The sequence below is a fragment of the Micropterus salmoides genome, unplaced genomic scaffold (assembly GCF_014851395.1).
Source record: "Micropterus salmoides isolate LMB-PRFRI ecotype aquatic unplaced genomic scaffold, ASM1485139v1 Ms_hic_scaffold_19, whole genome shotgun sequence".
In the NCBI taxonomy this organism is placed as follows: Eukaryota; Metazoa; Chordata; class Actinopteri; order Centrarchiformes; family Centrarchidae; genus Micropterus; species Micropterus salmoides.
In genome coordinates this window covers 21,712,508-21,724,353 of record NW_024041039.1, presented here as the reverse complement: position 1 = coordinate 21,724,353, position 11,846 = coordinate 21,712,508, and the positions used below count along the sequence as shown (strand labels likewise).

General features: G+C 39.9%; 1 protein-coding gene across 4 annotated transcripts; it reads right to left on the bottom strand.

Annotated features, from left to right (window-relative positions):
• Positions 1–3,075: 3,075 nt before the first annotated feature.
• On the bottom strand, positions 3,076–11,839 carry LOC119910404 (glutamate-rich protein 1). 4 transcript variants are annotated; one of them, XM_038729020.1, is made up of 7 exons: positions 11,518–11,574; positions 11,214–11,260; positions 10,407–10,547; positions 10,031–10,177; positions 6,196–6,576; positions 4,587–4,778; positions 3,076–3,351 (listed from the first exon to the last, which is right to left on the bottom strand). In XM_038729020.1, the coding sequence occupies exons 2-7, from the start codon at positions 11,230–11,232 to the stop codon at positions 3,251–3,253; spliced, it is 981 nt and encodes a 326-aa protein (XP_038584948.1). In that variant the 5' UTR covers positions 11,233–11,260; positions 11,518–11,574; the 3' UTR covers positions 3,076–3,250. The 4 variants fall into 4 exon arrangements, with proteins under 4 accessions (XP_038584948.1, XP_038584947.1, XP_038584945.1 ...); XM_038729019.1 differs by having other exon boundaries at positions 11,469–11,537; XM_038729017.1 differs by lacking the exon at positions 11,214–11,260 and having other exon boundaries at positions 11,518–11,839.
• Between the last annotated feature and the right edge of the window lie 7 nt (positions 11,840–11,846).

Below are 11,846 nucleotides of genomic sequence, written 5' to 3'. Positions count from 1 at the left end.
TGGTGGATGTGTGCAGAGAATCAGAGGGGTGTTAATGTACACAGTTTGTGAGCAGTTTACCATCATTTTCAATGTTTTGGATTCTTTCTTTTATTTGATTGGAATATGACACCAAACAAAGTGCAAAATGATGAATGAGAAGTTAACTAATTCAGGTTTTAGCATCAAGTGTAAGTGATTTCTTACTTCAGCAGTTCCTTAAATAGCTTTATAAAGAAGGCACAAGTCATTTGAAGTCAGAACCACTAGAACCTATTTGAATCTGCCGAGTGGGATGATTTGGATGTTTTTCTGTTGATGTTGAGAATGGCTTCTCCTGCCATCTCAGCAAATTTCTTGAGAGCTTTAATATCCTCCCTGGCCTAAGGGTCCTTAACTCAGAGTGAGGTCTTATAATGAGGTAGCTGTTCTGATAACGTCTCTCTCTCTCTCTCTCTCTCTCTCTCTCTGTGGACGAGAGGAATTCTCTCCAGCAAGAGCAGCCAACAATGACCTTCTTCTCATCTCTGGTAATAGGACCCAATTCTGCCTCCCAACTCATGCATCCATGAATAATCTCAACCCCGCCATTAATGGTGCAAAGTCATGGTGCCACTCAAAGTTGTTGTTTGTTTTTGTTTTGTTGTTTGCTAATGTGTTTTTCCGTTTAAAACTAAGAGAAGCATACCAGCAAATACTTGAAAAAGTAAAGAGGGACTCAGTAAAAGATTTATAAAAAAAATGTCATCAGGGATCTGTCCACTTGAAACTTCGCTTGCTTTCTCAGATAGAGGAGACGTTGCTGACTTTTCTTACTCAGCATGTCTGTGTTTAGTTCAGAGGTCAGCTTGTTTTATTAATGATGATTCCCAGATACTTGTATGACTCAACAATTTCAACCTCTTTTCCAATCGTCTTTTCAGGAGTTGGAACGTGACGTCTAAAATCAATGCACATGTCCTTCGTCTTTGTAACATTTAAGTCTAAAAAGGCTTCTTTGCACAAGTGCAGGGCCGTTGTTTCAGTGGTGTCCATTAGACTGTGTCATGCAAACTTTACAATTAGCAATAAACACAAAGCAGAGCAGAGGGGGATGCAAATGTCAATAGTGTTACAGGAATCTAGTTATAAATGTAAATTATAAACGTAAACGTATTGGATGAATTAAAGTTTTGTCCTCATGGCGGTGCTACATGAAAAGTTAAGTCAGCACTAACAGATTTTTAAGCCACTTGGAGGCAGCAGAAACAAGTTGTGCACACAACATTAAGATCATATGGCAAACTTGTTAGCAACCTGTACATAATTACACATCCAACATGGAGTATCATTAATTTGTAGTTGTGTTTGTGATCACCTGGCAAATGTAAGTCTTATATTTACTCTCTTTTAGCTCAGTTTTTGGTCTCTATATGAGAAGTATCTGGCTCTTAAGCTGCTAAATGCTACAACTATTGATAACTGTCTGCCGTTTAATGCAGCTAGTGCAAAATGGGTTTTCAGAGCTTTTTTTTTACTGAAAACAGCTGCCTGCATCAGCTGTAAACATCTTTAAAGTGCTGAGAGTAACGATGATGGCAGGACAGCTAAATAATGAGTTGAAACTTGTTATCAAGCTTCACAAAGCTGTGGGGAGTTGCAGATTTAGATGACAATTCTCTGTAGGTTCGTCACTATCACATCACTATGAGCCCTTTCACACTGTCATTTGATACATGGTTATTATATATAAAAATATTGATTATAGCTACATTGGAGGGATAACCAGAGTTATTACAACTGATCCTGTTGTCTGCACCAAATGTCAAGGCAATCCATCCAAGAGTTATTGACACATTTCGCTAAAAAAACGCAAATGTGGACCTCGGGGTGGCACTAGAAGAAAAGCCACTGATTAGGATGATTAGGGCTGCATGGCTGTCTATACCAACATTCATGCCAATCTATCGAATAGTTTTTGAGATATTTCAGTTTGGACCAAAGTGGGGGATCGAACAGACCGACACTGCCATCCCTAGAGCCATGCAGATAAAGTGCATGATCACCTTTATATTATGTTATATAAGCATGTCAGGCAATGTGCCCTTGTCTGGCTAATGTCTGCAGAATGAGCCCATGAGCTTCCATCAGACAGCTCCTGCTGCGTCCATCCATTAATACAGGCCACAGATGGCAACCCTGGTGCTAACTGTTCACCACTATAACACTACACACACACGCTCAGAACTGTGTGTTGCAGTGTACAGTAAAACCTGCCAGTGTGTACTGCTGCTTCCCAGTTCTGGAAAGACAACAGTAGCTCAAGAGCTGGTCTCTCTCAGGTCATCACAATGGCACCGTCCAGTCGAGATAATTCTCTGCCCTCTTCCTGAACTCATCCTCTGGCATTGAGCTATGGGTAAATGTATTAGAATAGATTATCTCAGCTGTAGACAGGTATGGTAATGCGGAAGGTTAAGCTACTGACTCCCTGGGTGGTACTGTTTCCCAAGGTCCATCAACAACATAGTGTGCTGTTGCTATATTGAGCGTAATGTTAGGTAAGGGCAACAAGTGCTTGTGTTTATCACGTAATGGGAATAGTTATTGTTCTTAATCATTCAGTCCTGTAACGAATATCTGCTGAGACACCATTAGTACCATCAGAATTACCTCCCCGAAGACTATTCATTAATCCAGGGCAGTTAGGTGAAAGAGCAAATTTGAAAAGGCACACGGAATAGCAACTTGGTCAGAAATTGATTTGTGGGGAGTGTACTGTAGATAATTGAGGAGCTATTAGGTTAACCGGCTGGGTTTAAATGTCATAAGATCTGCAAACAATCCTGGTGCTCCAGCAGAGCTGACATTTGTTTCTCTGGCAATTAAGAGGGTTAAATGAGGAGGACAGGTGTTGTGTTACTACCAATTTAATGTTGGTTTCATTTTAAACTATATACAACTCTGACAAACAGGGAGGTATAATAGCTGGGTTGATAATGACAACTTCAATCTTACCCATGGTGGGTGGGAAGGAAGGATTTACCCGGCTCAGGATTAAATGGCTTTGTTTCCTTCTTGTACAACATAAGGTATGAAAATGGATTAGACAAAAGGTATAGATCAAAAGGAAACATATTTAATGACAGTTTTTATACTGCATCATTTAAAGTCCAACATTGTGCAATGCAGAATATGAGTGGAACATTTCCAGAACTTTCTTGTCTAAAGTGATAAAGCACAGTGGAAATAATTCTTCAGCAGAGTCTTTGTTTCAGTGTGACTGACAGTCTCATGGGTGCATGGTAGAAAGCCCTGTCTTCTTGTCTCCCTGCATGGGAAGGATGTCTGTGATCCAGTATTGGAAAAGTGAAGTGACTGCCGTGGTTTCCTCTACAACACAAAGACATAGAGCAATATTTTAGTTACAGCTGAGACTGCTGCTGACACCACAAAAGAGACATATTTGTTATTGTATTTTCAGCACAATAAATCAAAATCCCAAGCCGGTGTTCAAATCTACCCCCTAGCTCTCTGCATTTAGAGATTCAACCTAACACCATCGGTCTCCTGCCTTATTCTTTAAAAGTTAGTATTGAATTTAGTGACTCTATGCAGAACATAAAATGTACAGTAAAAGGGGGAGCAGTCAAGTCGATGTCATTCATGAGAACAACTCCAGGGTGCAGTAAAATATGCTCAAAGGAAATCTGCTCCTGCACTAAATTGATTGCCACTGCAAGGGTAGAGGGATAGAGCGAGGGAAGAAGTTAAAAAGCACACGTCTCCAACAAGCACATGGATTAGCTCCTGGATGGCAGTGCATGTGGGTTACATTTAAATACAGACTGCTGTATTTGTACAAGGTGGATGTTAATCAAGAATATCAAATGAATTAACTTATATTGCAGCAATTCACATGTGAAGTCAAATACAGAGTACCAGTGCCTTCACCTCAAATGTTAACATAGCACTTTTTTGTTGCCGTTTTTTTTTTTTTTTTTTTTTTTTTTAAACACACCGTTGTTGTCAGATGCGCGCATCATTTTGTGGACACTGATATGGCAGCGGCCTGAATCTGCTGGCTGATCTCTCTGCCTGTCTTTCTCACACACATACACCTGTGCGTGTGAAAACCGTAAAGTCCCTGCTGATCCTATTAATGCAGCCAGCTAGCCAACCATGCAAATACACACACACACATACGGAAACGTGCCTGGGGACTGATCAGATGTTTTGACTGTTGACAGAGTAATGGCAAGATGAACAAGTTGAAACATGTTTGTTCACTCACAGTGGAGGTCAAATGTGTGTGAGATGTAATACAGACAAGACCAGCTCTACTATTGCACATTAAGGGCAGGTACTTACAGGTAAAGGCCAATGAAGGCAAGTAAGGGCAGGTATACACAGGTGAAAAATAAAGATCAGTGTAAGGGCGCATAAAATAGAAGGCAAGCATGGGCAGACAGAGGCATGTATTAACCTGTAGGGACAGGTCAACAAGGGCCTGGGGCTGATCCTAGCAAGAGGAGGCCAGTATGTGCAGGGATGGGGATGAATGCATGTAGAGCCCATCGTTTTCGTCTAGCATGACCTTCCACGACTTCCAAGAACGTGTCACTGACCTGCGGACATAGATGTTTTGTAGAGCTCCTTCAGAGCCTTTTCCAGTTTGTCTATCTGTTTCTGCTGAACAAAGGCCTTTAGGCTGTAGAGCTGCTTCAGGACAGAGGGCGGCTTGCGTCCACTGGCTATGCTGCTCAGAAGGTCATCCACCGTCTGAGACAGGACAGGAAGCTTGTCTGCACGCAATAAGGCTGGAGAAGCACGGGAGAAGTGAGAGGTGGTCTGTCAGTTAAAGTTGAAATTATCTAACATTAGAGGAACGTAATCCAACTGGAGCTGACAAAACAAAAGAGGTACCTTTATAAACTGCACCAAATATAGAGCAACAGTTTTTTTAAACACATATTTTATTTCTTTACTTATTTAACCATGCTTCACTTAACTGGCTAGAGTACCAATAGAGAAAACATTACTAGTTTTGTCTTTTCATTTACAAAGCCAGCAGACTGGCCAAATCTCATATCTGTGCAGTGCAGTCTCACTGTTTATTTTTAGTCTCATTCATTTACAAGGCTCCTCTACCAGCTATCGAGGAGCTTTCTCTTATTTTGAACACTGGCCAGGGCCTAATCTACAGCACACCATGCGACGTAATGAAATTGTTTCTCTAGGCCTTGATTAAAAACTTAGTCAGTCAGCCGCAAATAATCCCTATATTAAACATGATTTTAATTTGTAATTTTTACAATATCTGAAACACTGTAACATTTGTAATATTGGGGTATCTTAGCTTGGTTTCCTTTACAATGAAAGTTCATGTAAATGTAAATACATAAATCAGAGCTGTTGTCAATGATTTCCAGTTAGCACTCAGATATACTGTATATACATCTGGCAAGAAAAAACTGTCACTTAAGTGACTTAATGGCACTGCAATTTTAGCTATTACACTTTCATCCAATTACTGATGCTATACTGGTTAATTCACGCTGGGACTGTCTCAAAAAAGCACAGATGTGCTGTGGCAGAAGTGCAATGAATTCTGTTTTTTTTCATTAACATGCTTTCAACATTGGCACTACTTGGTGTTTTTAAGGGGTAACTTTGGTATTTTTCAACCCATGTTTTTGTGTCTGTGTGACTAATTGGGACAATATGTTTTGAAATTGGTCCAGTATTGAGCAAGCACGCTGCAGTGGGCAACAGCAAAACAGGGCTGCACCGTAATACTTACTAATACTGTTAAATGATACTACCATACTGACAACATTATGGAAATGATTGCTACAGAGATAGACCTTTTTAAAAGACTAAGCTAACCAGACACTTGTATTAACAATCTGAACTGGTCAGTGGCAAAAACAAGCTCTTTAGTGGACGTAGGATTACGTAGCAGCCCTGTTTTACAGTTACTGACTGCAGCATGCTCGCTCAATAATGGACCAGTTTCAAAAAATGTTGTCCCAATTAGTCACATAGACACAAAAACATGAGAGAAGTTTTAAAAAAATACCCCAGTTACCCTTTAAACTTCAGCCTAAAAAGCCACTAGTTTTGTGCATAATAAATCAAACTACTCTGCTTTGGCAGTGGCTACAAGATTTAGCACAGAGAACAAAAGAAAGCAGCTGATCCAAAAACACAAACACCACTCTGTTCAATACCTACAATCTGACATATAGATTTCCATTGTTGTGCTGAGGAAGTCTGACACCTCAGCAGCTCTCCTTTCATCATCTTCCTCCTCATCCCCATCTTTTTGGTATGTGAACTCCAGGGCAGTGGCGCGGGGCATTAGACCCATGGAGAGCAGCTTTTCTTTGTGCCGTTTCTTCTTCAGCTTCCTCTTCTTGTTCCTGCTAATGCGTTCTCCTCCCTCATCCACAGGTGTCTGACCTGTGCTGGGCTCACTCACTGGAGCTGCTACATCTTTCCCATAGTCATAGTGGAGGGTTGGTTTTCTTTTCCTTTTCCTTCTCCTTTTTCTTTTCTCTTCTTCTTCCTCTTCATCTCTGTCTAGTGCTTCATTGCCATCATGGACGCTCTCCTCTGGTGGAAACAAGATCGTAAACTCTTGATTAGTTTCAAACGCTGTTGAACTTAATCAATCCATTGCAATCTCCCCATGCACCTCTACTTTTGGGCAAAAGCAAATATCAGATTGTTGTATTCACATTGTTAAAAGATCAGATTCTGTGTCACATATTGGAGTAGGGTGGGTTTAACATGCAATCTGTATAAGGCCTTATGCTGCGTTTGAGACAACTCGGAACTTCTGACATAAAGCATTCCGGGTGAGTGATGGTGCATGACGCCAAAAGTGAACGAAAACATGGCTGACCGTGACAAACTGAACTGTTTCTTTGTCCAGTGTGCACACAATTGAACTCTCATCAGTGGTGTTAATTAAAAAGATGGCCGTTTTAATGAAAACAAGTGACATAAATAATAAATATAAATAAATAAAGCGCAATAAAATGTAAGTTACTCGTTAACCGTGTTCCCATTTAGCTACATCAGCTGGTAAACTGCAAAAGTCTGTAAATGTTGTATATTTAGGGCCCAAGCAACTTCTGACGTTTAACTCCTTCGTGATTGGTCAAAAACACGCGATAATTCATAGCCATGTCTCCCGACCTCTGGCCACTGCACCACGGCCCCATCAAGCCCCGACAGACAGAACAGGTTTTTCAATTTGACAGTATGTATTATATTAATTAAATACAGCAGGCAAATATAATTTATGTTGCTTTTTAGTTTATGATTTACTATTTACAATGTGTTCTTCCATGGGAGATGCCATTGTTGTGTGACATCCTTCAGCGGCTTCTTCATGAAGTCCGGTTATATATTTTTGCTCTGAGTTCACAAGTGGGAACCAAGACTTAGAGTGGGGTTCCATTGTACTAGAGGGGTCAGAAATTTCCTAGTTCCAAGTTGTCTCAAACCCAGCAGCCACCCACACACAGGCTACAACCAATAGGGGGATTCGAGTCCCAGTAATGTCCAATAATGTGGCATTAAGGGATGAGAGACTGCAGGTTTTCTTGCAGCTAATCACTGCACCAGCTGATTCCACTAATGGGATACTCCATCTTTTTAGCTGATTGCATTCTAATCAGCTGGTGTGGTTACTGATTTTAAAAAAAACCTGCTGGAGCTTGACCTCACAGACCACTGTTGATTGAAAAAAGTACAGCAGAATCAGTTTACTGTATGTTTGATGTTATGTTGCTCCTCTTGACAGAATAGTAGACAGTAGAGCTGCAACGATTAGTCGATTAGTTGTTAACTATTAAATGAATCACCAGCTATTTTGATAATTGGATTTTGAGTAAAAAAAAGTTTAAATTCTCTCATTCTATCTTTTTAATGTGAACGTCTTCTGCATTCTTTACTCCTCTATGACATTAAATTGAATATATTTGGGTTGTGGACAAAACAAGACATTTCAGAACGTCCTCTTGGGCTTTGGGAAGCACTGACTGACATTTTCCACCACTTTCTGACATTTAATAGACCAAGCTACTAATCAATTAACTGAGAAAATAATAAACAGATTAGTCGACTATGAAAATAAATGTTAGTTGTAGCCCTAATAGACAAAGATATAGTCTACTACTCCCAATCCAGCACTCTGATGAAAGATGAAATAAAAAGAGGGCCAACGCTCAGGTTATTCATTAGCTTTTGTGCATACACATAAAATTGCAGAATTCCTCCCACCTTATGAAAATCGTCATTAGAGCTACTTATGTTCAGTCTTAGCTTTGCACTTTGATTTATTTGTTGTCATTTGTTTCAAGGTACTTTTTAAAAATTTTTTATTCAGTGTTAAATTTCTCTTCTTATGTCTTATAACTTAAACCTCACAGTTAACCAAGAATGACTTGAGCTCAGCTGTGAGTCCTTTCAGAAATGGCACTCTCTCTGGTTGAGCAGCTTCCTCTCGGCCTCATAACAACTCCCCTCTCTTTATCAACTCGAGGCATTGAAAGGTCAAAGAAAACCAGCTCCCATCGAATTTTTAGTGACCCGTTCACCCCAGTGAGCAGTAAACTGGCTATCAGCAAGAACATAATGGAGCTGAGAAATTGGCAGAGCAACAACGACCAATACTGAAAAAGCAATTCAAGAGCAGCCACTGCTCAATTTAATCGAACATGGATAGTAGTGATGACAAACAAAAGTCATGTACAAGACTTGTCTGTATGAGCATCAATGAAGAAAAAGGTGAAAATAACCTTGCTGTCATGTTGTTGCTCATCTGATTGACCATGAATGCACATATTTTTCACGTAATGAAATGTCTTATTTATTGTGTTTTTTATTAATTCTGTCCTTTAGTGGTTGAATGAAAATGAACAAAAGTATCTCACATCAAGGTGTTGTTCGACATGAAGGAAAAGATCATTCTTTCAAGCCTAAATGCACTTTTTTAATAGCTACACATAAATATAGAAGAAGCTTTTAGATGACTTGTGTTTCCATATTTAATTATCTAACTAAGACCATGAGTTCAGATTGCACTGGAACCGTCTAAACAGTGTAGAGACAGACCTGGTAATTCGAGACTACCGTAGATGTTGGTCTTGCCACTCTTATTAGATGAGTCATTACTATATCATATAAACTAGTTATTGCTGTACTGTTTCTCTAATATTATATTGATGGATCTATTATCACGACACCTTTATGAAGCCCAATCCAATCTGACCTTAAACAGGACTTTGGATTGCAATTTCCATCAAGGCTTACTGCCCACTAAATCAAAATGTGATTCAATTAAGGCGCTGTTAGGTTGATGAGTGCAATTAATCAAACATAGCCTAATAATTCATTTTGGTGGGCACCTTTAGACGCTGCTCTGTGTCAGCCAACAAATCTCTTCTATTATGTTGAAGTAAAGCAGAAGCATGTCATGTGGATAAAGGTCTTTATTAAGGTAGATGATGAGTACAGAGACACGTGTAATGAGCCAGGACTCTTATTACATTCTGATCTTCTCACCGGTTTATGACAGAAGAAAGTGCAGAGAGAATAAACTTTGTCTTTGACTCTGTCTTCGAACGCTGCATAGCGTTCAAAGACAGCATGTGGGAATTAAACTTCCAGCCAACTCTTATCACAGGTCAAGAAAATTCCACCTTGGCACTAACATCAGCTCACAATCAAGCCTCAAAGATGGCATCAATGAGAGTTAAGTATCTCCTAGATAGGTTGTAGATGTCTACTCGGAAAAACAACACTCAATTAAATAGACAGATCAAAATGAAAACCACCCAGGCTCATACACCATCTGTGCTGCATTCAAGTTCTCCTCACTTTGGAAACACAATTGATTATCAGTGTCTGTTTCCCTAAACTAGAGTAGCAGAGACAATCAAAATGATTAACTTTAATACTCAACAGAGCCAACCTGGAAATACCCCATGCCATAAATCTCTTCTAGCTTTATGGTGCACAGCGCAAGTCCATAAATGTAAGATTATGGTCGTCTTACCAGCTGGGTCCTCGGCACTATTTATCCTTTCTAGTTGGGGGAGTGTGATGGATTTCTCTGAATCTGTCTTGTAGTCTGCAGGAGGAGGTAGAACAGTGTACATCCGCCTGCCCGGACTGGCTGCACTCTGCGTCTTTCCTGCATCTCCTGAGACAGTTATGGCAAATAAAAAGTAGGTAATAAACTCCAATGGTAAGAGCAGCAGGGTGGCAGCAATTCTGCGTGCATGATGTGTTGGTATGTTAATGTGTGTATTTTGAAAAAAAGGAAAGGACCAAATAAGGGAAAATCAGAAAGGAAATAATGTTTTCCAAATGATTGTACATAGTAATATTGTAAGCAGCAAGTATCACTGGTAAACTGAATGTAATCTTACCAGTAGCAGTGTCCACTTTAGAGGCTTGTCTTTTCACACAGATTTTGTTGGCTAGGGCCTCGACCATGCCTGGTTGGCTGGACTCCTTCTCCAATTTGGGAGCTGCAGGGTAAAGCCTCTGGAGTACTTTTGATTGAAATGCTAAGTAACACAAGACATAGGACAAGAAACACATAGGTACACACATGTTAATCAGACGCATTAGAGATATCTGACTTCTTCATAGGGAAAATGTAAATCTTAAACTTCCTGCTAAAATCTGCCAGTTAATGCAATTCAAAAAGTGTGGAATTACCAACCCAATATGTGCGACAGTGTTATTAGAACAAAGGAATGAAGTCAAAGAAGCAGCCAGCTTGAAAGGAGATGCTGGGTTATGAATCATCATGTGTGCATTGTATTATTATTAACAGCAGTGCACTTTTACCCCAACGACTGGCCAAATGCCGTTTGAGTAATTGAGACTTTTTTGAAAAGTGCTCTACAAATAAAGATTATTATTATTATATATATACACACACACATATATATACAGACATACACACTTAACTTTACAATGCATCATCAGGTCATGGTAACATGACCAGACATCTTACAATTACTTTGTATTGGACATCGGTATCGCAGCATGGTGTGGAGAGTAGTGTCGTTTGACAGAGGAACACGTGCATTTGTTTACAACATAGCTGGAAACCTCCTTAACGCGAGACTTAGCACGGTAGCTAGCTAACGTAGCTAGCTAGTTGCAACTGTTTGGAGTTTGTATATGATATTAATAATGCTGTCGACGACACCGGTGATGCTCACCTTCTTTCCTGCGTGCCATTTCGACATATGTAGTTATCTGAGCGGAACTAAAGAGGACGGAAAGTTAAATGTAACATTTGGCTAACGTTATAGCTATTATGCTAACACGCTAACCCGCCTGCTAGCTTTTTAAATGAGCTCGCTTCTTAACAGAGGTTACAACATCACAAATCGGTGAAATAACTTGTTGGTGTTAAAGTTATTTAAAGGAATGGCTATAGCTATTTAAACTCAGCTATAATAAAACTCAGCTACCCCTGTCAAAGCGAAGTAATGCTCGCCGTCGTCCAGCTGCTGCACTCACCACCAGGCAGCAGCTCACACACCGACAGGACTGATTGAATGCACAGGAAGAAGTCACTTGGTCCAGTCGCGCCGAGTTCCATTCCAACTAATGGCGATTTAATCTAGCCTTACTTGTCAAAAAAGACTTGTACCCTGCCCATCATACATTTATATATTGTTTTGATCAGTCAAATCCATTCTTGAAATCGGCATGTAAAGCAGCCTGTTTAATATATCGAATATCATAGCATCGTTTGGTACTGCTCGACCACTTTGTATTTGGCGACAAAGACAGTAAGAAGTTTACATTTTACTGAGGCAAATTGTTTCTGTGATATTAAATGTAGT